The sequence below is a fragment of the Nothobranchius furzeri genome, chromosome 12 (genome assembly GCF_043380555.1).
Source record: "Nothobranchius furzeri strain GRZ-AD chromosome 12, NfurGRZ-RIMD1, whole genome shotgun sequence".
Taxonomy (NCBI): Eukaryota; Metazoa; Chordata; class Actinopteri; order Cyprinodontiformes; family Nothobranchiidae; genus Nothobranchius; species Nothobranchius furzeri.
The window spans coordinates 25226044-25250921 of NC_091752.1; the positions used below are offsets into that span (position 1 = coordinate 25226044).

Genomic DNA, 24878 nt, shown 5'->3' on the forward strand with positions numbered 1-24878 from the left:
GTAAAGTAAAAACAGAATAAAAAAACATGAAGCATATAGTTACGTGGTAATGTTATTGCAGCTAGTCTTTAAAGTTGACGCTCATAGCATTGACTTGATTTAATTTCTGGATTGTGTTGACAGCTGCTGAATTAGTGTCACCTGTTGTGTTTTAAAAGCCCCCAAACAGGATTTGTTGACACTCACAAATAGCCGCGTCTTTCACCGGGTTAATATAAAGGCTGCAACTGTTTTTATGCTTGATTTTGCTGTTCGCATCATCACAACAATCAATCAGTCCACTAGTCCTCCTTTAAATGAACTCTTCTAGAAGTTTTTGAATTTCTTTGTGTTGCAAACAGATTGCATCAAAGTACAGTGGATAATTCTGCAGAGAAACGGAGCAGTGTGGAGCTTCTGGCTGCAGGCTGAATGCTATTTACTGTTGTTCTGCATTATTCAAATGGCCTGCTTTTCTGAAGGCAGAAACAGCAGTCAGTTTTTCATTGCACGGCAAGCTGGTTACAACCACCCGCCACCACTTGACAGCTGAAGACAGCTCATTATAAGACGACCAAAAACCTGTGTTTGATGTTTTTACTTAGTGAGGGAGGCACGGCTATATCAAGCTATCCCTCGCAGGCTTTTGCTTTATAAGGAAATGCTGTCTCCAACTGGTTGGGATTTGATATGCCTGTAGTTGCAGATGATGTTAGAACTGAATATGAGTAATTGTATGGACAGAAAATGAAACCCATAGAAGTCAGATGTTTGCATGTGGTTTCAAAATAGCAGAAACATGGTGAAGTAATCCAACCAAACAAAACAAGATGCTGGGGAAAAAAGAATAGCTTTAAGATTAAAAAAAGGAGAGTTCTTGTGGATTATATAAGACTGTTTAATTGCAGCTTTATTGTGCACACCCTCTACTTACTCACATAAATATAACTTAATGAGTGTTATTTTAATGTCAGCGAGCTCTTTGAGGGGGAAAACGTTCAGCCAGAGTGATGCCTGTTAAATTGGAGATAACTAAGGTAAACATCAGAAACCTGCTTGGTGCATTTCGGGGTAGACATCTGTCCTCCAGATTTCTCTGTTTGTGTAATAGCCGTCTTACAGCAAGCCGCTCCATTCTGTTGGTAACAAGCACTTCAGCCATTATTAGCCCTTCAAATGGAAACACATTTAAGCGTACCTGCTTCCTTCCCACTCCACTGGTCTTGGAAGTTCTTGGAGCTATTAAAAGAAGCTGATTCAACCTTCTAAAAAAAACAAAGTAAACCACAGCGATAATCTTGTACCCAAGCAAACAGATTGAAGTGCTGAATATAAAGTGTCAGCCATAGATTTAGATTTACAGTTTATGTGCATCGAAGAGTTTTTGCTCTGACTTTTGATTTATTTTTTAGCTGTTTATTCGTTAAACCCTCACTGCAACAGATTCTCTTTTCATCCATTCCTTCACACTTTGAAGGTGCAATCAAAGTGGCTAAGTGTGACTTGAAAAGCATAAAATCTCAACCTTCACGGTGAATTTGGAGAGCTCCGACTTCCTAAATGCTAATCAAAAGGCCTAAAACACCGACGTCCTCGTTGACATTGATTTAACTCCTGACATAAATTCAATTCGGCAATCATCCCAATCATCCATATTCATGGCGCCGTAATTTACTTACATTAGTGTGCATCCACAGCCAGCAGTGGTGCTACTTGATGCACATACTGATTATGTTTGATAAAATAAAATATAAAAAAATGGCCGCCTGTATGTCGTGTTTCATTTACTGATGATGTCCTGATTTTAAACCCGTTTTTACTCAACTTTTGACCCCAATTTTCCACTTCCTAATCACAGGGACGGACCGTAACTGAATGTAGTTATAATGTGTTGCACAGCTTTTCTAATAATCTAGTGTTTAAAATTGCCCAGGCATTAAGTTTTAATAGAAATCTTCTTATATGCCCTATTTAATAGTAAAATACACAATTATATCCATTTTCTTGTAATAGTTTACCAGCTGGTGTAAGGATGAAATAAGTTTTTATACATTTATTTTATGAATATTTAAAAACCAGGACCGTTTATTTGTATGGAAGCGTGTTCTAATTGTGTATTTAAATTTTAATAAGGGTTCGGCATAATATGAAAACAACAAAAGCGTTTTATTAGAAAAAAAAATGCAGCAAGTTTTGCTGTTTACCGTAACGCTTTGCATTGACAAAAACCTCCTTACTGTTTCTGTTGTTTATTAACATTTTAGTTGTTTGTTTGCACTTTTTTTTACTCCCTATAGCTAATTTGGTTACTATGTTTGGACCACATTTGTCATAAGAACTGGAGATGTGTTGTCAGAAAACACAACAAACTAGTTAAAAACAAAAAATGGGTCAGTTTAAATAACTTATGAGCAACAGAACGAGTTTATTCATAAAAATTCATGTTCTGATTCTTCTCTGCGACTTTTCAGCACGAGGTAATTGCCTTGTCTGAGAAGGTGATCGTGCGGCTAGAGGACCTGATGAAGTGGACGGTCCCAGACCTCTCAGGATGGACCAACGGCATGAAGGTCGAGCCTCTCAAGCCTGCTGTGCTGCGGGAGTTGGGGACCAACGGGAGGCGCGAGGCCCTCCATCGCTACAGGGAGAGCAACCTGACCAGTGGTCTCAACTTCAAGGATGTCCAGAGGGAGCGGGCCAAACTTGGTGAGTTTTCCTGCTTTATTTCCTTCTTCTCCCTCTTGTTTCTGTATTTATATTCTGTTCTCACTCTAAATCACTCAGTGTATTGCTCTTTGTTTGGTTTAACAAGTGTTTTCTTGCGTAATTCATCAGTTAGTAGCTTTGGCTCCTGCTGTAACTATAAATAGGCAGGTTTGAGGTAATGGCTCTCTGTTTGCCAACACAGAATAGCAGCACAGCTCTGTTTTTCTGTTCTGAACGCAACAACAAAGAAGCCTCTGCAAAAATCACATAATTCAGCTTGGAACGTCTGGAAAATAATCAAGTCACATCAGAGTACAGTTTAAAGCACCTCTGATGCCGTCTTATCCATCAGTTCAGGTCATAATCGCCTGTGCAGCTCAGCAGCTTTTAGGATCATCGCTATTTGCGTTTGAATGGTTGTCTGGCGTATTCATCATGCACTCTGTGCCATTAAGTGCCACTGAATGCTTCATTCTTGAAGCGGGCTCTCGGGTGCTCACTACAGCTTCACCCATGAATCAGTCTCAGCATAAAGCCAAATGTCTCTGCGGATGACTCATCCAATGCAAATAGGAAACTCTGGCATTTAGGACTAATAATCAGACAGAACATTATGTTCTCTTTGAAGCTGTTTGCCTCTCTTTCGCATGGCTGTGATGTTAGTGCCTTACATTCATTGAGATGGTGTAATATAGCTTATCAAATGGGCTAAAAATACCTCCATAATTATACCAGCTCTTGTTGGTAAAAGCGTGTACCCTGGAGATTCGGAGCTTTAGCTTCATGATCTTCTAAAAATTAATTTTTAATGACAGTCTTGTTGCTGAAGCCTACGCGGAAGCAAATCTGCTACAGGCTTTAAAAACAAAATTCGAGTTATTCTGTAGAAAGCCTTGATTTATTGATGAGTCGTGGAGCATTTTCAGCTAAGCAAAGAGAAGCAGCTGTGTGTTTCTCTGTGATGCCCTTGATTACTCAACGTTGCACAGATCTCATACGCAAAAAGGACATGAAGATCAATAGTGAATGCTTTGTTGTTATTCCAGTGATCAATACTGCATGAATGTGTGTGTGTGTGTGTGTATGATCGCTTGCTTGCATAAATAGATTTGTCAGGCTGCTTTTTGAGAGGTATTGTGTTCCATATCTTGGCTTTCTATAAATGTGCATCGTCGCCTAGGTTTTATGGATTTCACCATTGTCGGTGCAATAACGTGAGTATGATGCTATTGTTACTGAGGGGCTTTGTGTGTGTGTGTATGTGTGTGCGTGAGTGAGTGTGAATGTTGTAGTGTGTGTCTGTGTTGCTAATGAGCAGCGCGGCCGCTAATGACTCCATCAGGCTGTTTCTAAATGCACTTGTCACTCCGATGGGACACTCCGCCAGAGAATCTGCCCACTCAGCAGAACGGGCTTAGATTCTGGCAGGGCACTAGAGACACACACACACACACACAAGCATGCATGCACGCAGACACACACACACACAGATGCACACACACACAATCACTGGTGTGCATATTCATATGTCTGTTTGTTCGCCGTGCCTTTGGTGTGTGTCAGTTGTTGACAGTCTGACAACACAAGGAGGGTGTAGAGACTTATTCACTTATTCATCAAGGCAAATGAACATTACTGTGCACGAGGTTTTGCATAGAAATATGAAATATGTCACTGCAATGCTGCTGACTGCTGACATGAAATATTCATACTGCAGCAGCAGCAGATCAGATAGAAAAGTAGCCTTAAAGCATCTTGTCGCTGAATGCCTAATTCCTTGTAATACGACGGCTCCTTCACTAAACTGATTATTTCATGATAGATCAGCGTATTTATTTATTTCATCATTTTTAAATTATTTTAGCCTGAAGTGGCTTTATTGCGTGAATGATGCATTGGCTGATTGTTATTCTCAGGCTGATGTAAGAATTGGATTGTTCCTCATAACAGGATACTGCAGCAAAACCACAATCTGCACAAAAACCCCATTGTGAGCTAAAGAGTAATAAAGTGTGCCATTGTTATGGAGGGAAACAATTTTTTCCTGCTGTGTATCCCAAGTTTTCCTGGCATGCTGCCAGTGTGAATGAAATGCCTTCTGATGTATTTGTCTCTCACAGGCAACATGTGAAATTCGAAAGCCAAACGTGTCTCAGGGAGAACACTGACTTTATCTTTCTTGATGTGCAGTACATGAAGGATAATGGTTTAGCAAATGAACAAAAGCGCTACTGTGTTTTGTCTTTTTAGAAATGCATGGATGCCTAAAATAATTAATTGGACTGACTTTCACTGCAGTCCTGCACCACTCACAGCTCCCCAAGTCCTTTGTAGCAGGGAAATGGTCATAATTCAAACAGCAGCTCTGCTTGTGTGACTGGTTTAGGGGCCTACCTGAGAAAACAGGGTTATTTACGGGGAGGGGGGGGGGGGTGTGATTTGGCAGAAATAACATTTAATTTTTGCTTTTTTTTTTTAAGTGAAATCAATATTTTAAGATAATTTACATTTCATTTTCAATTATGTTTTACTGTCTCTTGCACGTTGCTGATAAATTTAACTGCACAATTTCTCTATGCCAAACAACCCTAAAATATTAAAGGCACATTATGGAAGTTCGACAGCCAAAACATGTATAGAAATAATAAATGTCTTCTTCATACATTCTCCTGCAATGCCCTGGTCCTGTAGAATGAGCCCTGGCATTTTTACTGTGATTGCCTGTTTTTCTGTAAAATCACAGAAAAAGAGCTGCTCGGGTCGAGCAGGCTGCTTCATGTGCGTTCACGCTCAGGCATAGCTCGTAGCGTTTGCTATCCATAGCTTTAGCAGCAGAGAGAGAGGCAGTGCTGCCTAGTGACAAAGCTAGCTACATTTCTGAGGACCCTTAGCTACTTTCTGTAGAACTTTCTTCTAGATATTTCCTGCAAATTAGCAACAAAATAGCCATTTTCGCTCCGAGCCGTTCTTTGAACGTTGTTTCAGCTGTCATCAAGGATATAAACATTACAGATACAAAGGACATCACTGGCGCTTTAGTTCACCTAGTAAGACATTGGACTCCCATGTAGAACTCCTGGGTTCGATTCCAGATGTGAACATAGTTTATTTAGAGATGCTTTTTTACATTAATGGTATATTATTTTTACATTAAGATGCCCAAATTTTTATTTGAGACTTGCCGAATGGCATTGAATTCACAGATAAAAAAGATGTGGGTTCAACTTTCATTTTGGAACAATTTTTCAAGCAAGGGAAGGGAATGATCTGAGCATGCAGGAGGACTGACCCATCATAAACCTTTGTCGGCTGTGCTGAAGAGAAAGGTACATAACCAAATTATTTAATTTATTAGCTGCGCGTTCTGCTGTCCTCTGTCCTCTGGGCCACACACACACACACGGGACTGTCTCAGCAGTTATTTTCGTTAAGGAGTGTGCACGTACAGCATGCGCGCCTCGTGCACGAGCCTACTATAGAAGCTGCCGTTACGCTTTTGGCCTGAGGGGGCAATCGCGAGCATAAAAATTCAAAACTCCGTAAAGTCCCTTTAAAACAATAACACAGATCATTTAAAACCAGTTTTGCAATGGAGCATTTTTGCAGCAGCACAAATAAATAATGCAGCATTAATATCAACAGCAAACTATACAGTGTTAGTTCAATTAACAGCAGCAGATTTACCAACATAACATTAGCTACCCTGTGCTAACAGGTGCTAGTAAACCTATTGGCACCACTTGCATTTAATATATATAAGCATGGTTTTTCCTGGCTCAACTTGAGGCAAAGGTGGTACCATCCTGACCATGCGCCAGCACATGCATACTCTGTGCATATAACTGCCTCACTTTTTTAAAGGCCAAATATTTTTTTGTTAAGTGTTCTAATCTAAGCTTGTGTTTAATTGAATATTCCATTTGACAACATTTCAAGTGAAACAAAACTGGTTTGCTGCTAAAAAAATATGAAATAAAACAACAAAGTTGTCAGGCTGAAACAACAGACTCATTATAAAACGCTCAATAATATGCACTAGACTGGTGTTTAGTTCCCTTTTTCCCATCTGATATTTATAGTTAAAATATTTTTTATATTTGACCCACATTTCAGTAACATTTTAGGTTTGTATTAATAACACTCATCTTAGTCAACATGACACATAAATACCGGTATATCCAGTAAAACATAATGCATTTCATTAACATGCATTTGTATTGGAAATGGTAATATTTCATTTCTGCTCCTAACAATGTACAGGTGCTGGCCAGTAAATTAGAATATCATCAAAAGGTTGAAAATATTTCAGTAATTCCATTCAAAACGTGAAACTTGTACATTATATTCATGCAATGCACACAGACCAATGTATTTCCAATGTTCATTACATTTAAATTTGATATTCATAAGTGACAACTAATGAAAACTCCAAATTTGGTATCTCAAAAAATTAGAATATTCTGAAAAGGCTGAATATAGAAGACACCTGCTGCCACTCTAATCAGCTGATTTACTCAAAACACCTGCAAAGGCCTTTAAAAGGTCCCTCAGTCTTGTTTTGAAGGCACCACAATCATGGGGAAGACTTCTGACTTAACAGCTGTCCAAAAGACAATCATTGACACCTTGCACAAGGAGGGCAAGACACAAAAGGTGATTGCTAAAGAAGCTGGCTGTTCGCAGAGCTCTGTGTCCAAGCACATTAACAGACAGGCGAAGGGACGGAAAAAATGTGGTAGAAAAAAGTGTACAAGCTCTAGGGATAACCGCACCCTGCAGAGAATTGTGACGACAAACCCATTCAAAAATGTGGGGGAGATCCACAAAGAGTGGACTGCAGCTGGAGTCAGCGCTTCAAGAACCACCACGAGGAGACTCATGAAAGACATGGGATTCAGGTGTCGCATTCCGTGTGTCAAGCCACTCTTGAACATGAAACAGCGCAAGAAGCGTCTCGCCTGGGCCAAGGACAAAAAGGACTGGACTGATGCTGAGTGGTCCAAAGTTATGTTTTCTGATGAAAGCAAGTTCTGCATTTCCTTTGGAAATCAAGGACCCAGAGTCTGGAGGAAGAGCGGAGAAGCACAGAATCCACGTTGCATGAGGTCCAGTGTAAAGTTTCCACCGTCAGTGATGGTGTGGGGTGCCATGTCATCTGCCGGTGTTGGCCCACTCTGTTTCCTGAGGTCCAGGGTCAATGCAGCCGTCTACCAGGAAGTTTTAGAGCACTTCATGCTTCCTGCTGCTGACCAACTTTATGGGGATGCAGACTTCACCTTTCAACAGGACTTGGCACCTGCACACAGTGCCAAAACCACCAGCACCTGGTTCAAGGACCATGGTATCCCTGTCCTTGATTGGCCAGCAAACTCGCCTGACCTTAACCCCATAGAAAATCTATGGGGTATTGTGAAGCGGAGGATGCAATACGCTAGACCCAACAATGCAGAGGAGCTGAAGACGACTATCAGAGCAACCTGGGCTCTCATAACACCTGAGCAGTGCCACAGACTGATCGAGTCCATGCCACACCGCATTACTGCAGTTATTGAGGCAAAAGGAGCCCCGACTAAGTATTGAGTGCTATACATGCACATTCTTTTCATGTTCATTCTTTTCAGTTGGCCAACATTAGAGAAACAAACATTTTTTCATTGGCCTTTAGAATATTCTAATTTTCTGAGATACCAGATTTGATGTTTTCATTGGTTGTCACCTATAAATATCAAAATTAAACGTAATAAACATCGGAAATACATTGGTCTGTGTGCATTGCATGAATATAATGTACAAGTTTCACGTTTTGAATGGAATTACTGAAATATTTTCAACCTTTTGATGATATTCTAATTTACTGGCCAGCACCTGTAATGGTGGAATGTCTATTCTGTACGGGTTGGCAATAATCCAGTTCAAATTATGTTCAAAGATAGGAGCGTTTGTGAATTATATACTACAACGGCTTGCCTTACTTCTTGCACCAGCAGTAAAGTGACTCGAATCTGCAGCGGTTCTGATCCATAGCGCTGCAGGATGCAGAATAAACAGGATGGTGGGGACTTTTCATCCGCTTGTAGAGTTTAGTGTTTCTTAGTTTTACGATCATCGTGTATTTTTCTGTGCGCCACTTGATCGTGAGACTGCTACCCGTTAGCTTTAGCCAATCTGCGTGTAGCTGCACTTTTGAAACCCAAACTTTGGACCAGTTCTACCTTTGTTGGTTCCTTTATTTTCCTTCACTGCATCCAGATGACCACACTGTGCGCCAGTAAAAAGCATTTTTCTTACACGTAACTTACCTTTGTTCAGTAAAGTTCTGTGGAAAATAGTAATTCAAAGATGTTGCACCAGTGCTACGTTTAAAAATAGACAGACACGCACAGACAGTTTTTTTCACTGCACTGGCTGGGGCGACACAAAATTAGCTGGAGGCGGCTGCCACGCAAATTTAAATGCAGGAAAAACCCTTCAGAGTTACCCCGGACAGAGAGGAAAGCTTTGCTTTGCAAAAAAACACCTCAGACAGATAATCACACAGACTTCAGACGATACACAACATAAGTGTCCACTAGGTGGGGAGGTAGGGTTGGGACTCTCCTCACTTCAGGGCATGCAGCCGCAAGAGCAGCGCTCATCACCTCCGTTTGGACAGGGGAGGGAGATAATCGGTTAGAGAGCACATTGACTCCTAGATGCGGTTCCACGGCCTTCACCAGTCACAGTCCCGCCCAGGCTGGGATAGGGAGAAAGGGTTTCCATAGCAACGGCAGCATTCCACATTTCTTCTGAGGGGGGTGTTTTCACTTCAGCCTCACAGGCTTCAAGGGCACCAGATTCAGATAAGAGTTTTTAGGGACAGACAGAGATAATTTCCTCTCTGCCTTGGTGTTCTGTTGGTCTTCAACCCCTCCAGGTCCAACAATGGCGTTATCAAACTATTCCAATCCGTGCTGACCCGTCAACTCTCTCCTTGATCAAATCCACCTTCTGTGCCAGAGCCTGAATCTCAGCCAAAGTTCCAAGCTTATGACTCATCTCGACAATTGTATGAGTTTGTGAGTTCACAGCGCGATGCATTCCATCCCTGAGCTCCGGGATTGAGCCAATATTCCTCGAAAGCTCGTTAATTTTTCGGTATGCCAGGCAACCGCTCAGGCCAAACAGCAGGAATCCCGACACCAAAACGACGAATATCCAAACATCTTCAGGAGCACCTTTTCAACAACCCGTCATGATATTAAATCATCTTTTTGCCAATCCCAAACATTTAAGGATAAATGGTTGTTTATTTGCAAAATCAGATCTTTTTGACACATTTTTGTTCCCTGTTTAAATTTTCCTCATTTGAAACAGTTGGAAATGTAACATTTGGAGGAATGTGTTTGAAAGTCTAGTTTAAATCGCACTAAATTGATGCTTACAACATTTTTATGTCAAAATTGTGAAAAAACACTAGTATTTGCTAACATTCACATGAATTTTGCACATAATTTTTGATCCAGATTAATCACTAAACATCTTAATTATGATTTACTGATATGCTGCAGTAGCTCAGGAGGTAGAGCAGGTTGTCCAGTAATCGGAAGGTTGCAGGTTTGATCCCAGCTTTTGCCAGAGAATGCTGCTGTTGTGTTCTTGGGCAAGACACTTATCTCACATTGCCTGCTGATGGTGGTTGGAGGGACAAGTGACGGCAGTGTTTGGCAGTCTTGCTCCTGTCAGTGCGCCCCATGGCAGCTGTGGCTGTAGCTCATCGTCATGTGTGAATGTGTGTGAATGTGTTGTGAAGCGCCTTGGGGGGTTGTAGAACCCTAAGAAGGCTCTATACAAATACAGGTCATTTACCATCTCCATTTTGTCTTGATCAGAATACCAAGTTCTCTTATTTGTCTTCAGTCACATCTTAGTTTCACAGATTGCTAACTCCTTACAACCCCTTACTAACAATTCTGACCTTTTTTTTTGACTAAAACTAAAATCAAATTGACTGCACAAAATCACTAAAAGTACAATTTAACATATTTGCAAGAAAACTAGTTCAATAATCCTCAGTTTTACATTTAATATGTAATCACAGAATCTAACTTCATACTGAATAGCAAAATGCAAACCAAGAACAAAAAGATACCTCCATTCCACTTGCACATTCAGCACGATGCTTTGTATTTTGCACTCCTTGTGTAATCTGTAATGTAATTCACTTAATCAGGTAATGCAAACGGTCCTCTCAGTTTATCTTGTTCTGTAGTGAGCTTTAGAGCTTCTTTTTACGGCTCAATCCACCAGGGATGGTTTGCCAGGGAAGTTTACATTCTGCCCCCCCACCTCTCTCCCCAGAGGACTGGCCTGATTTTTTCTTTTTCTTTTTTCTTTCATTGCTGCCTGCAGAAATTGGTTTCTGGTCGTATACTACAAAACCAAGCGCGTGAGAGCCGTATCTGCTGATACAGTTTGTTGGCTTGTGCTGGGTGAAACACTGAGCTATATCAAGAAAATGATATTTTTTTAAAGGAAAATAAGAAAGAAAGAAAACCCACAAAGGATGACTTGTGCTCGACAAATGGCTCAATAAGTTTTTCTTGTCTTTTCTTTCTTTAATTCAAGTTTTTTTTTTTGTGGAGGTCAGTGAAGCGATAGCGAGCTGAGATGATTTAGAAGGATTATAAAAGGTCATAGCTTTTGACTCCTGCATTCAGAGACATAGATGGTGTTGACTTCTGCTGGCCTCACCTGTTTGTAGCTGGTTCGTCTCTCAGGGCTCTGAGCATCATGGAGTTCTGAGGAAGAGCCATGCAGGGCAAAATAAAAAAATAAGCAGACTGCATAAAACATTCACCAAATCCTTGTCTGAGTGAAGTGAATTAAATTATAAAACAGCAAAACCTTACTATCTAGTCATCCATGAGTCATCCAGTATTTTAATAGATTCTAAAAATAAAATTCTTTATATTGGAATTAAAATTAAACCCGCTCATCTAGTAGTTTTACTCTCATAGTACATGAAAAATACAAAATTTATATATTTTCCCAATCATTTCTAAGGACGGAGGCTAATTACTATGTATTCATATATTTCTGGTTATGTGCATTCATGCTTTTGTGAAGTATTATTGCTTCTTTAAAGCATTAGGAACAGTCTGGGTGCTTTGGCTTGTTCCAGGAAGCTTAAAAATGCACTCAATCAATAAATTCATATAAGTAGTTAAACATTTTACACTTTTCTTATGTTTATTATCAATATAAAGTCCAAATCAATAAGATTTTCTTTATGCAAATGACAATAAAAATGTAAATGTGAGTGTGCTGATATAAACCCAAGATGCGTGCATGTATATTATTGTTGTTATGCAGGAAATTGTGGGTTGAATTACCCAAAAAACTGCCATATTTAACAGATATTTCCTGAACTTGGACTTATGTGTGTAATGCTGCTGCTACACTGCAATTTCCCAGTCTGGGATCAGTAAAGCACATCTATCTATCCAGCTTATTAAATCATTTTGTGGCATCCTGACTAGTGTGTTAGCCTCATAGCTATAAAATAAATTCACTCGTTAGCATCTTCTTGTATTGTGAGTTTGTATCAACACTGACTTTTTGTTGGGCATATTTGATTTGATCTCATTTTGTCGATTCTGTTGACGGAGCTTGAGGACACAGTAGATCGCCGAGGCACACGGCTGCATTTCAAGATCCCTTACAGCTTCTTTTTAGGGGTTGGGGATGAAATCGCTGTGCTCTCGTCTGATGCAACATCCGATCTGTATGCCGGGCTCGGCACGTAAACCTTCGCTGATATCCTGACAATATTTCAGTCGGAACGTTTCAATTTGATGCGGATGGTAGATTTTATCCCTTCTAAGAGGCTCGTGCTCAGAGAGTCACAGAATGTTTATGTGGGTAGAAAGTTGTGATAAGGAAACAGACAGATGCTGTCTTCCCATGCTCGATTTGTCCTGGTGACAATACAGAACAATATTTGGGACTTTTGACTCACTATTGCACTCAGACTTGTTTAATGTTTCAGCTTTTAGGAGGAGGAAGTGCTTTCTTAAATAATATTTTTTTTAAATACAAAGAAAAACAATAACGAACTGCGGTGTTACGAGAGTGATGGTATGTCTTGACTCAGACAAAGAGAGAAATGCCATGCCTTTGTAAGATACACTGTACTCCTCCATGCAGAGTGTGTAGCAGATTGTATCATTTGCACTTGTTTGCTTTCTGCCCCTCCAACATATTTGCTTCCCCTTCTGCTTTTTTCCTGCAGAACAAATTCTAGAAACTGTCTAAAACCTCCTTTGAAGTAATTTAATGGAGTGTTTGTATTGATTATCTCTCTCTCTTTCTCTCACCCCTCCCTTCTTTCTAGCTTTCTTTTTTTTCTTTCTTTTTTTTGAGTTTCGGGGTCTATGGCAGTATCTTCATTATGCTCAGACCTGTAGGAAAAGCGAATCACAAGCTGTTTTTCCTCACTGATGCGCTCATATCATTAATTCTCCTCTGACTGTGGCCTGGCCAGAAGCCAGAGAATTCTAAATCTGTAAGCAGTAAAATTGTGTGCTGGGGTGGAAAAAATCTATTAGATGTTTGAGCATGCCTCGAATTTGAATGGAAGAAAGAGAAAGACGCCCTGTGAGAGAAGGAGAGAGAGAGAGACCACACGCGTTCTGTAATGGTGCACACTGTAATCAAATTTGGCTCTTTAGAATGGCTGTATTCATCAATTATTTTTGTTATTTTATTGCAGGGAATGTCACAGAATGTGTGTTTTAGGTTGTGTTGGGGTGGAGAGGCAGGCTGGTGGATGGTTAAACAATAAGAGTTGCCTCAGAGGAAATGAGCAGCTCCGTCACTCCATTAGGGAGGGCTGAAACAACAGTTGTGTCTCTCTTCTCTCCATTAGTCAGGTCTGAAGCAACAGAGATGCTATTGATGTGACCTCAGCCAAGTATCTTAAATAGGCAAACCGAGAGCGAGGTGCTTTTATAATGAACTGGTTGGTCTTCCTTTCATTCAAATGTCCTCATAATATTATTTTATTGCATTTACTTTTATTTTAGTGAAAATAGCTGTTAACAGAATTTAATCTGTTTCTATCTTCCATATCATGCTATTTTAAACCTTTGAGAATAAAGGTAGGCACAGTATATGATAAAATATTACTGTTGGCACTATTGGGATGTAATTTATCTTAAATATGAGTTATTTTCATCAGCCTGAATTCATAATAAAATACTTAGTTTTACTGAAACTCCGCCCATACTCGCTCTGATGAAACGTGCCTACTACAGCATCTTAGGCAAGTTGGCTGCTGTGTTGGTGATGGTAGTCCAGTGGTGAAGATGCCTGTCTTTTATCCCAGTTTTGCCATGTGCAGTCGTGGGTTCGACTCCCGGTGGTGTCGGCAGTAATTTACTTAACCAGCTGAAGTAGATTTTGTATTTTTGTCTTAATGATTATTTTCTGCAAAATATTTTGTGTCACTTACAAGGAGCATTTTAGTTGCTCACCTCACATGTTCTTACAATGGCTAAATAAAGTAAAAAAAAACATATTAGTCCTTATATTTTAAACATTTTACAGTAGTGCAGCTAAAAAAGAAGAAAAAAGTTACTGCTGAGACTGTTATGTGAATCTGCAAAACCGTCTGCCAACCTAGCACACTTACCACTAGACTACCAAGACATGAAACTTATTGCCTATATGCAACATATCCTAAGCTGGCCTGGGGAAACCAGTTTCATACCAGAGACTAGGGGGTATTTCTCAATGTCAAGGCGCCTGGCCTTGCAAGACATCGCCTTGCAAGGCCAGGCGCCTCTCTTACAAGGACACTTTCCTTCCTTGGTCAAAGAAAACGGTTAAATGGAACAGACTTGCATCACGTGACTGCGGCTTCCACAGCGGTCACGTAACGTCACGTGACACGGGAGATAACGTAATATTTTATACGTATTAGTTTCAATATAAATATATAACAAGCTTTTACTTTTTAAATTGTGTATATGTTTATTAAATTAAAAATATAAGTGAGTTACAACCCGCTAGCCACCGAAGCTGCAACTAATCAACCATAGATAACTTCTTGGATCTAAAAAAAAAAAACATTTAAAATTAGCTGACTTACTTTTAAACTTGAAAACTGCCCCCGAAGCAGCTGCCGGCTTCTGATCCGCCATCCTTTTGAAAATACTGTGGTGTATTTTGGGTAATTTTTGACCAAGGCTAGGCTACACACCTCCCGTGTATACTTGCTCAGCTAGCTCAACGGGTAACACACGGAGAACACACACCTCAGTAGAACATGAACACTGGAACACATCGTTGCTGCTCCCGATGACATATCTCCTAGGCAACTGGGGCAGGGCCAAGACATCAAGGCGAGGTTCCTTGGCATTGAGAAACTTCCTAGCTTCCGGGAGAGGAGCGGGGCCTGAGCAGGAAGATGGAGTGACATACAATTTGTAGGGAGCCTGAAGTTTGGTTTATGCTTGACGCATTAACTTTCCACTTGGTGATGCGGCTCGCGGCTGGAACACGCTTCACAACTTGCAGCGTTTATGGTTCATGCGGTTTGTCTCTGCGGTGAGCCAATATTCTCCCAAACTGAACAGGGCAGCATGGAGCTCTTCTGCATGCATCCAACACTACACCATAGTAGAAGGAAAAATTACTATTGTTTACAACATGGCATTCCAGCATTTTTAACAGCATCCTCGTCTTTTCCGACAGTGTGAGCTATTTCTCTCCAAGAATTATTAACAACATGTTGATCACGGTGATCTTTGAGAGCTGAATCATACAAATGTCTGTATTTACGAACCTCTGCCACACTAGTTCTTGCCAGTCCGCCATGTTTTTACGCGTCTGACCGTCCGCTTGGTTAGAAAATTTCCTAGGTGCGCGGTGTGGAAAGTTTGGGCCGTGCGGAGGCGCGGTGGAGGGGCGTGGTTGTTAAAATGGCGCAACTTTTCCGCGCGGAGCCGTGCGGACCTCGCGGACGCGTCAAGCATAAACCAACCTTAAGTCATGCCAATCTACTTCTGGACCATGAGTCCCCAGAAGAACGAAAAACGAATGCAAGTCAATGAGGCTAAAAACATTATTTTCTAATTCCGCTTGTTATGTGCCATGGATTTCACATATGATGTCCGTGAATTTTAAAGACGCATTTTGATTCCAAGAAAGCATTTGTTTTTAAACAGGCAAACGTTATTTCAGGTTTTGTGTGAAAATATGTCTAGGGACTACAAATCGCTTCATCGAACCAGACACGGAGACAAACAGATGGAAAATGGTTGTAAGTTCAGCAAACTTCAAAGCCTTCTTTCAGGAGGAAAGAACCACCATAAATCTGGTCATGTCGTAAGTAGCAGCTACACTAGAGGAGAGGAGATTCTGTGGTGATGTCATATATGCGATGTGCCGATGTAGTCGTGTTAATTACGAACTTTTACAAGCTCTAAAAGTACGTGACAGGCGTGGTTGAAACACACATCTTTGGCCCTGTCCACACGTAGCTGGGGATCTGCCAAAACGTAGATATTTTTCTACGTTTTGGCCTGTCATCCACACGAAAACGGAGTTTTTTCACATGAAAACGGATCTTTTTAAAAACTACGGCCAAAGTGAAGATCTGCGTTTTCTCCGTTTTGGGTGTCTGCGTGTGAACAGACAAAACCGGAGTTTTAAGGTCCGCAACGTCACTTTCCGCGACAAAAAAATGCTGACATCACGTGTGCGACCTGTGTTTACACTAGCCGACAGCATGGATGCCCTCAGAGCTGCGCTCGCTTTATCAATTGTCCAAGCGCTTTCTGCTTGTTTGTTTTTGCAAGCGGAATTACTGCTCTTTGCGGAAGACCACAGACGAAGGACGAGGTTAAGAACGGGGGAAGTACTGCCGCCTACAGGTCTGGCATGTCCTTAACAACGTATTTTTCCGGGTACGTGTGGACAGAGTTTTTTTTTTTTTAACGAGGTGGTGTGGATGCAAGTTTTTGGAGGGGCGGATATTCGTTTTTAAAGAAACCCGGCTACGTGCGGACTAGGCCTTAGTTTATATTTAAATTGCAGTACAACATATGTGTGATCCAGGGCGTAAGGCAAAGCGGAGTAGAAAATAACTCTTTTAGCCTCGCTGATTTGCATTCATTTTTTCGTTCTTGCAGGGACCCATGAGCCGACCAGAAAGGGAGGAGACTTAGGCTTCCTATACATTAGTCTGTTTCAGGAATTTCTAAATAAAATAAAAAATGTGCAGCTAAAACAGGAAAATGCATGAATGCAGTCAAAAACATGTTTGTGGATATTTTTCTTGAGGAAACAACATTCCTTGAAAAAAAAATGCTTCAAAAAGTGGATTTTCCATGATATGGCCCCTTTAAAAACATTTGTTTTCTTTTCCTAAACAAATTGCCTGCCTGTTCAAGTTACTCTGACTCATACTTAAGTCCTCCCAACCAGCAGGGTTTTTATTTATTTATTTTGTAGAAGATTTCTATTTTGGTGTTTGTCAGAAATCCTTCCCATTCACAGCAACCATAATGTTTCAGTTCAGGGTGTTTTGTGCATCTCCCCTTGATGTTTCCTTTTTCTGCATGGCAGCTCCACATTAGATCTTCTCACAGATGGATATGAGCTGTTCTGTCCTGCTCAGTAAGCACTCAAGACATCACAGATTGTACAGTTAATAACTCTGCATATTTTATAGGACTGCCAGTCCATCTGCTTATTGAGTTCATTTAAAACTGTCCCCATGTTGTTCCGTTTAACCAGCTATTAAACACGAGCTTGGTTCTTATTTATGGATATTCTTTTAAGTCCTTTTGAAAGTTTGTTTTAGGAAGTCTCTAGTTTAGTTTACAAAGAGGATTATTCAGAAAATAGTTTCTTCTGTTTTAGGGATAATGAGCTTGGCTGCAAATTTCAACACTGACTTCCACAGCAAGAAAAATGAAAAGGATTTTAATTTTATTTATTATTTACTATTATTATTATTATTATTATTATTATTATTATTGCCTTTTGTAAATTTATTTTGTGCAGCAACATTCACTGTATAACATGAAATAATAATAATAATAATAATAATATGAAGGTAAAATGGCTTTGAGGGGTCATGATCTGTTTAAACTTGCCTGCATTTCTTTTAGAATATCTTTTGTTTACATGTTTTTGATCATGCTTCATAATCTATGGGAACTAAAATTAACTCTAGGGGTGGAGGACTTTAATGTCCACAAAGTTTGTATAGATGAGTGCATTTGCTTTGATCATCTTTTTAAAGTATTTGTTTATCACATGCTCCAGGAAATTGGAAAAAGTACCTTCATGTCTTACAGTCTCAGTCTAGTGTCCTCATAGTTCTTGATCTGTTCTCCAGGCTCTAGAAGGATTTTCAAAAGTTTGTTTGGACCTTTGCTGCTTTTTCAAAATTATTTTTATGTCCAGTTTCTGTACAAGACCAAATTAGCATAATGTGCTTGAGAAATCAGGACTATGGAGAAGTGAAGGACAGCAGTTATCAGGATTATAATCAGCAATCTACAGCAGATGAACAGGGTTGTTCTTTAAAAAACAGGAACATATCCTTCCTGACAAGATCTGAGAGATGCATTATCCTTCAGTTGATCATGTGCTGGATGACAAGTTTTTCGCTCACAGTTGGTGCTAAAATATAATCATATCTGCATCCAGCTGTGATTTCTTTGGTAATTTTTAGATTTAACTAAAGAAATTGGAACAATTTGTTTCTGTGTGACTGGCTGCTTGTGCTAAAATGCCTGAAGGACTGTTTTAATGCAGATTTTTTATTATGTCTTTTGTTTTTTGCTAAGGTTATTGTTATTGTTTGAGCTTTTAAGCCTTTTTATGCCTGGACATTTATCAGATCTCAACTAATGTGTTATAATAAGGCTCTAACTTTTATTTTATTGATATTTTCTACCAAACCTCTTTATAATTTTGCTGAATTTCCCTTTATTTATAGGTCCATGTCATGTATTGTATTCCAAAAGAAGACCAATTTCAGCAGGCTCTGTTATTTCTGGTGAAATGAAGCAGGAGCAGTGTTACGTATTTGTATAGCACATTTCATACACAGAATCAATTCAATGTGCTTGGAGCGAGAACATAAATCATTAAAATCAATGTGGCAATGGATCAAATTTAAATACACAAATAAAAATTAATTGTAAGAATAAAATAAAAAGACTGAGCAGTTACGGTGCAGAAGGAAACATCCAATTAAAGGCTGATGAATACATAAAAGTTTTCAATTTTGATTTAAAAGTTAGCAGAGTTGGGGCACATTTGAGGTCATGAGGAAGCTGATTCCATCTGTGTGCAGCATAGAAGCTAAAAGCAGCTTCACCCTGTTTGGTTCTGATCTGGGGTTCTACCAGCTGACTTACTTCCTAAGGATCTCAGAGCTCTGATGGGAGTATATACATCAACGAGATCCAACTTGTATTTTGGTCCCATGATGTCATTGGTTTATAAACTAGTGTAAGCACTTTGAAATCAATTCTGTAGTTTACTGGTATCCAGCGAAGAGATTAAAGAACAGGAGTGATGTGCTTGGTTCTTTAATTAAGAATAAAGTGATTTTGATCATTCTGTTATATCCTGGAAAATTATAATAACATGTTGTTTAGTGATTGCTTCAGTTTTGTGATTATCAGTGTAGTTTTAAACCTTGCGATGTATTAGTCAGAGTAAATGTGAAAATGATCCAGTTCTGTCTTTTCTATCCGGTGTAGAACCGAAACTTAGAAACAGAACTATTTGTAATGTCCACTGTTAAAAGCACAAAATAGATTCAGTAAATTACAAACTTCTATTTTGACTCGAGCCAAGTTAGGAACAGCTTTTTGATTAAAGATCAACTCAAACATCCACGTCTTTGTTCACAATCGGTAAATCAGCAGAGCAACTGTTAACAATAGAAATGGTTCTCTTTTAGCCTTGTAGGAATAACAGTGTTCATTTCACCGTGCGGAGCCATAGTGCATTTTTCCCACATTGAAAGGTAATTGCAATGAAGGTTTTGATAGATTCCAGACCTTTAGTGGAAACTGTGTGTGTTTCAGTGCTGCACTGTCGCACACACTTGCTGGAGAACAAAACTGCTATTAATGCTTTTATGAAGCAAATGACGTCATTTGTATTTATAAACTCTCACAGTGCAGATGTTTTCATGTGTTTCTATTTTTTATGATCTATTGACTGCCAGAGAGGTTGGACACCTTGTCCTCGCTGCACACAATAGATCAGTGATGGCTCACTGTTCGCTCTCTCAACCTGTCAGTTTGTTTCCTTGTTACTCTGTGGCCCAAGGAGCTCTCTCTCTCTCTCTCTCTCTCTCTCTCTCTCTATATATATATATATATATATATATATATATGTATATATATATATATATATATATATACACACACACATATACATCTTTTATTTATTTATTTTTCTATCAGTCATAACTCAGTGAAGTGTAATATTTATAGTTAACTATAGCCCAGGGCTGACACTGGTTTGATTTATCTTTAGAAGACAATTATTCAGTGAGAGAAAGAGCAGATGCGTTAGATAGCTCGAAAGGCAAATTTTCCTCTGAACACATGCAAAAATCCATACAGGGGCCTTTTTGTCTAGTTCTTTTGATTGCAGTTTTTTTTTTGGTCATATGTATTAAATATAGCCAAAAAGAGCTATAAAAACAATTTCACCCACAAAAATGTACTTTTTAACTTGTCTGATAATTGCTTTTAATGAGATTATCTAAGGAACAAGATGTGTATTTTCCCTCTTGAATGGCCAGTGCATACAGGTGCTGGCCAGTAAATTAGAATATCATCAAAAGGTTGAAAATATTTCAGTAATTCCATTCAAAACGTGAAACTTGTACATTATATTCATGCAATGCACACAGACCAATGTATTTCCAATGTTCATTACATTTAAATTTGATATTCATAAGTGACAACTCATGAAAACTCCAAATTTGGTATCTCAAAAAATTAGAATATTCTGAAAAGGCTGAATATAGAAGACACCTGCTGCCACTCTAATCAGCTGATTTACTCAAAACACCTGCAAAGGCCTTTAAAAGGTCCCTCAGTCTTGTTTTGAAGGCACCACAATCATGGGGAAGACTTCTGACTTAACAGCTGTCCAAAAGACAATCATTGACACCTTGCACAAGGAGGGCAAGACACAAAAGGTGATTGCTAAAGAAGCTGGCTGTTCGCAGAGCTCTGTGTCCAAGCACATTAACAGACAGGCGAAGGGACGGAAAAAATGTGGTAGAAAAAAGTGTACAAGCTCTAGGGATAACCGCACCCTGCAGAGAATTGTGACGACAAACCCATTCAAAAATGTGGGGGAGATCCACAAAGAGTGGACTGCAGCTGGAGTCAGCGCTTCAAGAACCACCACGAGGAGACTCATGAAAGACATGGGATTCAGGTGTCGCATTCCGTGTGTCAAGCCACTCTTGAACAAGAAACAGCGCAAGAAGCGTCTCGCCTGGGCCAAGGACAAAAAGGACTGGACTGATGCTGAGTGGTCCAAAGTTATGTTTTCTGATGAAAGCAAGTTCTGCATTTCCTTTGGAAAGCAAGGACCCAGAGTCTGGAGGAAGAGCGGAGAAGCACAGAATCCACGTTGCATGAGGTCCAGTGTAAAGTTTCCACCGTCAGTGATGGTGTGGGGTGCCATGTCATCTGCCGGTGTTGGCCCACTCTGTTTCCTGAGGTCCAGGGTCAATGCAGCCGTCTACCAGGAAGTTTTAGAGCACTTCATGCTTCCTGCTGCTGACCAACTTTATGGGGATGCAGACTTCACCTTTCAACAGGACTTGGCACCTGCACACAGTGCCAAAACCACCAGCACCTGGTTCAAGGACCATGGTATCCCTGTCCTTGATTGGCCAGCAAACTCGCCTGACCTTAACCCCATAGAAAATCTATGGGGTATTGTGAAGCGGAGGATGCAATACGCTAGACCCAACAATGCAGAGGAGCTGAAGACGACTATCAGAGCAACCTGGGCTCTCATAACACCTGAGCAGTGCCACAGACTGATCGAGTCCATGCCACGCCGCATTACTGCAGTTATTGAGGCAAAAGGAGCCCCGACTAAGTATTGAGTGCTATACATGCACATTCTTTTCATGTTCATTCTTTTCAGTTGGCCAACATTAGAGAAACAAACATTTTTTCATTGGCCTTTAGAATATTCTAATTTTCTGAGATACCAGATTTGATGTTTTCATTGGTTGTCACCTATAAATATCAAAATTAAACGTAATAAACATCGGAAATACATTGGTCTGTGTGCATTGCATGAATATAATGTACAAGTTTCACGTTATGAATGGAATTACTGAAATATTTTCAACCTTTTGATGATATTCTAATTTACTGGCCAGCACCTGTATAAACCTATCGCAGTTGCTGAGAGATATTCTCCACTGATGTTCTTATCTTTTCCATGCAAAGCTAGACAAGCTACACCTAGTGTGTGTGTGTGTGTGTGTGTGTGTGTGTGTGTGTGTGTGTGTGTGTGTGTGTGTGTGTGTGTGTGTGTGTGTGTGAGTGTGTACGTGTGTGTGTGTACGTGTGTGTGTGCTCCATTACAATAATTATGGGTCTGTTTGCAAAGCAAAGCGGGGAGGTTTGCCACATCAGAGGTTATATTCTGTAATCAGAATCGAATGTGTCTAAAGCTGAGCAGCCTGCAGTTTATCAGACATTACCTGTTTGTTTAATGCGTGCCTTAAAAAAGGGATGTTGTGAAAAGTGTCGGGATCAAGCTAAAAAACTTCAAACAAAGAGGTGGTTACTGATGGTGCAGGCATTTTTTTTGCTTTATTTATGTGTGTGCATGTGTGTGTGTGTGTGTGTGTGTGCGAGTGCGTGTGTGCTGTTAGGATGAGTAATCACGACTAATTGCACTGCAGTGTGTGCAAGAGAAAATTCTACGAATTGCATTTCTGGGGCTCTCTTTTGTGTCCTCAGCACATAAACATGAAATCAGAGCAGATGGCGCTGGTTTTTAATGACATATTGCTATCTGTAAAGTCTCCCTCTAAGCCTCAGACTAAAATGTCTCCCCCTGGGGGGGCGCATCATTCTAGTTGTTATCATCCGCTGCTAATGTCACTCTTTTCTTTGCCACATTGTCGAGTCTTCCAGCTAAATGAATGCAATGTAAATGAAGTATTGTGCTGGGTGTAATTAATGAAACGGGTTCCAGTTGGCTTAACCGTGCAGCGTGTTTATTCAGTCTTCCTCCTCCATACAGATCAGATAATAAAGAGATGGAGCGATAGATGGAGAAAGAGAAGATTTTTAAATAATGAAAAGAATTCACAAAGGAGGCCTGCCAAATAACAACACACACACCCCCACCAACAAAAATATCTTCAAAAATAACTGCCCACGCCTTCTTTCCTCTTTCTCATTACTGTTTTACCGTTGGGAAACATGCCCGTCCCAAATAGCCTCCAGAACCCCCCTTCTTTCATTCCTCCACTAAAACATATTAAATCATGTTTTTATTACACATTATACGCCCTGAGAAATAAGTCTGAGTTGATAATGAGGGACTCTTCTTTGAGGAAATACACGCAGCAACTTTGATCTAAAATGGCACGTAATTCCTTGCCTGACCCAATTCCCAATCTCCTGATAAGATGTTTTTTTTTCTTTTCACCCCCTCCCTCCTCCTCATTTCTGCAGAACTCACTCAAATGGGAACTTGTCCCATTAAAGATACATTTAAAGTCAAACATGTCATCCATTTCACTCTGCAGGAGGAGAGGGTGTGCGAGGTGGAAAACGTTGCCTGAGCCTAAGAAACTCCTGACGCGTTCCTCTCTTTCTCTGTCACTGAAGGCATCTGAGATTCCTGATCACAGCTGCTCCGCGGAGCTCGTGCTGGACGGTGCGATGTGACAAATGGGAGTGGTGGTGGTGGAGTATCATCACCTGGTGTTGCTGCTTTTTGGGCTGGCTTGTCAAGAGGCAAAGCAGCACAGAGAGATTTTATGTGTTAGTTTAGTCTAAAGCAGCTGTACTTCCGCATCCAAAGATAGTTGATTAAATTTGCTCCCTGTGGTATTTGCAAATTCCAGATTCTTGCACAGCAGCTAGTTTTGTTTATTTATTTATTTTTTCTTCTTACTCACAGAATTGACTGCACTATAAGTGGATTGACCCCCAAAACCCAGCAGCAGTCTTTCATTAGCCAGGATGTAGCCTGGGACCAGACAGGCAATGTTTAGGGCCAATCCGTCAACGCACAAAAGGAGATGGACACGGCACAAACGTGTCCTCCTCGAACGTCCTCGTAATTACGGCTTTGAGTTGACTTCTTGACGACAGCGGCACAAATAATTTAGTCTCATGGACAAAAAAGTGATTTTCTGAAAGATCATCCAGCTCCTGTTGGATATTTTCCTTTCATCCACAAAAGAACCGTTCTGGATTTTTGACAAGGAAACGCTCTGAATAATTCCTTCATGTAACACAGAACCTCTTAAATGCAAACTTTTCAATCTGGCAATCAATAAGGCAGGCAGTTTTTCCTGGAAACATGCCAGACACATTAAGGCTGCAAGCAATGGTTGCTAGGGAGCTGAGCCTGCTCAGGGGAAAGAATGTTTAATGTAATAGAATCACATAAATCAACTAGAGGAAAGTGCTTGTGTTGTTTTGTCTCTTCTCTTCTCTTCTCTTTTCTCTTCTCTTCTCTTCTCTTCTCTTCTCTTCTCTTCTCTTCTCTTCTCTTCTCTTCTCTTCTCTTCTCTCCTCTCCTCTCCTCTCCTCTCCTCTCCTCTCCTCTCCTCTCCTCCCCTCCCCTCCCCTCCCCTCCCTTCCCCTCCCCTCTCCTCTCCTCTCCTCTCCTCCTCTCCTCTCCTCTCCTCTCCATCTAACATTTATTACAGGGGTGTGTTTTTCAAAATGCGGCTGGCCCGATCAACATTAAAAACATCTGTGCTGAAATTAAGACGAGGGGAGTTAGATTTTCTCTGCTGCTTGTTTTTCTGCGATCAACTCCTTAATCCCTCACGCCTGAATTAATTGAGGTGAAAATCATATAAACGTTTCTCTCTTTTTTTCTCTCTCCTCCATTATTTCGCAGGCCGCCGCCCCACCACACCAAAATGAATGAGACATTTTTGT

At 40.3% G+C, this 24878-nt stretch overlaps 1 protein-coding gene across 1 annotated transcript in view; it reads left to right on the forward strand.

Annotated features, from left to right (window-relative positions):
- Positions 1 to 24878, forward strand: part of arid5b (AT-rich interaction domain 5B) — a 95940-nt gene that overhangs the window by 9057 nt on the left and 62005 nt on the right. The window contains exon 3 of the mRNA XM_070542486.1: positions 2451 to 2685. Within this exon, the coding sequence (XP_070398587.1) occupies positions 2451 to 2685 (235 nt within the window). The remainder of the gene's footprint in view (positions 1 to 2450; positions 2686 to 24878) is intronic.